The 3,911-nt window shown below is 41.9% G+C and overlaps 1 protein-coding gene across 1 annotated transcript; it reads left to right on the top strand.

Moving 5' to 3' along the window:
- Positions 1–297: 297 nt before the first annotated feature.
- LOC134871130 (uncharacterized) lies at positions 298–3,183 on the top strand (the record flags this gene model as incomplete). Its single annotated transcript, XM_063893732.1, has 7 exons — positions 298–565; positions 1,283–1,377; positions 1,473–1,514; positions 1,824–1,871; positions 2,074–2,127; positions 2,360–2,972; positions 3,097–3,183. Coding segments are annotated over exons 2-7 (938 nt in total), but the record flags the coding sequence as incomplete, so codon positions are not given.
- Between the last annotated feature and the right edge of the window lie 728 nt (positions 3,184–3,911).

The raw sequence follows: 3,911 nt of genomic DNA, 5'->3' as shown, positions 1-3,911 counted from the left end.
CCTCTTCTCTTGGTGCTTTAACACAGTGTGATATATGATACCACGTTGGAGACCCTTTAACCTGGACCGCTGTTCCGGTACTTCGAACAACTTCAAACGGTCCTTCCCGGCGTTCGTTATACCACTTCCTTCTAAACACCTTTACAAACACCTGGTCTCCAGGTTGCACTGTGTTCCTCCTTTGCTCATCGAGCTTCTCCTGCACCTCCTCCTTTCTTTGCCTGTCAGAAACATATGAAGATATTTTCGTATGGAAATTAGCCATATATGTAACATATCGTCGCTGTCCGATGAAAACCTCGTATGTCCATTTTTGCCGATTTTGAGATTTTACGATGGATACAATGTCCAGGTTCATTTCCGTATACAGTATGCGTCATGTACCTAAGTGACCAATGAAAAGTTGTGAAATCATGTCATCTGATTTTCAAGTATATCCATTTGGTGTCAAAGCTGTCAATCACGCCGCGTATCTCCCGCTCTGTGGAGCCATCTCAGCTGTCTCGTGTCATCTCATTAGCGTCTCTGGAAGCGCATCATCGGGTAGCTGAATAACACTTTGAAGGTAAGGTATTTCGTTTTTTTGTCAACTGTACTCAAGTTTAATCTAGTTGCAATATATTCACAACTGTTATTTACCGGTAGGCCTAAATTATCTAGATTAAGTAATTGTCATCTAATATTTTTATTGTGAACCTGGCTGACGAACGTAAGATAATAACTAAGCTCTCCACAGGCTAGCCTAGTGCAAACAAACTCGGTGACATTGATACTATTCAAACAATCATGTTTTTTTCTGAGTCAAAATGATCCAATTGTAGCCTATAATATAACTGTCGTGATTGTCACTAGAAAATGCCTCACTACCGTCTAGAATGGTAATTGTCATCCAATATTTTTTATTGTGAACCTGGCTGACGACGAACGTAAATGTAGTAGGCTAGGCTAAACTCTCCAGAGGCTAGCCTACTTCTCCACAGATTAGCTTGCTTGCTGCTTGCTAGTTGGTAAATAAACTCAGTGACATTGATACGATTCAAACAAATATGTTTTTTTCCAGAGTTTAAGTGATGAAATTATAGACTGTAATGTTACTATCGTGATTGTCACTAGAACATGCCTCACTCGTACCGCTTGGTAGAGGCTGAGCATTTCCAACACTATACCCAACTTGCTACGATTTCATTTGCGGAGATGTTAACGCACGGATTTCCGAAGTGAAGCTATGTTGACAGGGCATAGCGCTACATTTTTTCTGATATGGTTTTCTCCCTTCCTTCAGGATGTCTTTCTCTGTTAAGGAGCTGTGTGAAATGGTCAATGTCAGCTATGATAGGGAACTTGAGGCGAACGTGAGGGTCAGCAATGAGGAGGAAGGTCTGTAGGAAACTAGAATTGAGTCAGCCAGACAGGAAAGTCTACACTGTAGGCTATTCATTACTCTAAATGGTTTCCCTCTCTGTCATTCTTAGATTCAGTTGAAAGTGACGGTGGAGATACAGCTGCCAATGAGGGTAAGTACTTTAGGCTTAAATTATTTTTTCTCCCAGTAGCAGCTACCTACTATTCTGCAACCCAAAGCATATTGATGTGTTGCACATTAAGATGAAAGCCTGCCACACTTGTTGTTCTGATTCCCTTGATCAAGGAAGGAATCCAAATACTAACTCATCAAGTTGTATGTAGCTAAATTAAAAATGATTACTCATAGAGAATTCAAAATGAATAGTTACTGTACGTTTGCTGGTCAAAGCTAATGATGCAAGCTCAGTTCTGAATTATTCAAGCATTGTAGTGTGCTGAATGTATTTTATTGTTGTTAGATTCTCTGGAAAGTGATAATGACAATCTCACTGAAAGTGACAGTGAGGGTAAGTATCTTATTATTCTCATTCTCAGATTAGGCTAAACTACAGCCTCCACCTCACATTGGTTTGACAGACTAAAGCCCATTACTAATTACAAATCTAGTGTATTTAATCAATTATGAGTCAAAATGAATGCAATCTTATATCAGAATGATGTCATAAGTACATTTGTTGTACTAAATGTGTTCCTCTATATTGCTCTAAGACTCACTTGAACACGATCCTGAAAATGACCCGGATTACACACCTGTCAATGAAGGTGAGTAACTTATTGTCAATTTGTTTTTTTACATTTCTGTAAGCTACTAATGGGCTCAGCCACATGCACACACGCACACACACACACACACACACACACACCACAGCAAATGCCAAACTTTAATGCATGCCTACACACTGACACACATACTTCCACATGCTAAGAAACCATGTAAGAGAAATGTGAATTTGTGAAACATGTTTTCTTTTGTTTTTCTTTTAATCATATGAAGATGCTGTTGCTGTTGACCGGGGAAGGTCAAGGAAGAGGGCCAACCCAGACGCTTGGAAGGGTAACATCCAGAAAAGGAGAAGAATGAGGGGCCAATCATATCTTGGACGGAAAAAAAATGAATTCATCAACAAAGAAGAACGAAAAATGGAGGGGCGGTGCCTGGCTGAGTCCTGCCAGAAATCCAGCAAACTACACTGCACCGAAATCGATGAAGGGAAGAGGGAAGAAATATTCAAGTATTTTTGGGGGAAATTGGACTGGAAAGAAAGGAAAATCTACGTGAAGTCACTGGCGGAGGTTAGTGATGTCAAGCGGCGCCGGACAGAAGCGGTTCAGTCTCGGAGGTCAGCATCTCTCTGTTGTTTTTTATGTGTTGATGGTAGAAGGCTCAGAGTTTGTCAGCGGATGTTCCTGTCAACCCTATGCATCAAGCAGTGGAGTTTTCTAAAATGGGTTGGAAGAAGAGAGGAAAGTCCTGAGAAGACGGCAAGAGTGAGGGTGAGGACAGAGGAGCGGGACTTCCTAAAGTCCTTTCTTCTTGATCTGCCGAAAGTACCATCGCACTACTGTAGGTCCTCCTCTTCCAAGATGTACCTGGAGCCGTTATTCAGGTCAATTAATCATCTCCACTCACAATATAAGCAAACATGTGCAGCCAACGGCATCCAGCCTCTGTCAAGACAAGTGTTCAGTAACACCTTTAAGGAATTAAATCTGTCATTGTTCCATCCAAAGAAAGATCAATGTGACACTTGCTGTGCCTTCAAAGCCGGTAACATCGAGGCTGCTGTGTGGGAGGAACACTGCGTTAAGAAGGACGAGGCACGAGCAGAAAAGGAAAGCGACAAACAACTTGCAAATAACACCACCTTGGTTGCATGCATGGATCTGCAGGGCCTTCTCCTCTGCCCAAAGCTTCAAGCGTCTGCCCTCTACTTCAAAATGAAGCTCGGTGTCCATAATTTTACCATCTACAATATGGCATCACATGAAGCGACAAATTACCTTTGGCATGAGGGTGAGGGGGGGGTCTCTGCCAATGAGTTTGCCTCCTGCATTGTGGACTATCTTGAAACACACCCCACTTACACTGAATTCATTCTTTGGAGTGATGGGTGTGGTTATCAAAACCGAAACCTGGTCCTGAGCAATGCCCTCTTGAAGTTTGCCACTGAAAGAAAAAAGCAAGTGACGCAGAAGTACCTTCAAAGAGGCCACACACAGATGGAATGTGACTCGGTGCACAGTGTGATTGAAAGAAAATTGAGGAACCGAGATGTACATGTTCCAGCTGAGTATGCTGCAGTCATTCGGGGAGCTCGTTCAAGTCCAAAACCATACGAGCTGAAGTATGTTGATTACAGCTTTTTCCAAGACTTCAGCAAAGTGAACATCTGCAAGTCAATTCGACCTGGTAGCAAAGTTGGCGATCCTACGGTGCATGACCTCCGAGCAGTCAGGTTTGTACATACTACTTTTTCATACATGAAACATTAGCCATATCATATTAAAATATTTTGTTTTAAAAATCTAAACTTGCTTTTGGTTCC

The sequence above is a fragment of the Eleginops maclovinus genome, chromosome 1 (assembly GCF_036324505.1).
Source record: "Eleginops maclovinus isolate JMC-PN-2008 ecotype Puerto Natales chromosome 1, JC_Emac_rtc_rv5, whole genome shotgun sequence".
Classification (NCBI taxonomy): domain Eukaryota; kingdom Metazoa; phylum Chordata; class Actinopteri; order Perciformes; family Eleginopidae; genus Eleginops; species Eleginops maclovinus.
The sequence above is the reverse complement of the archived record's forward strand: the minus strand, read 5'-3'. Positions and strand labels throughout refer to the sequence as shown.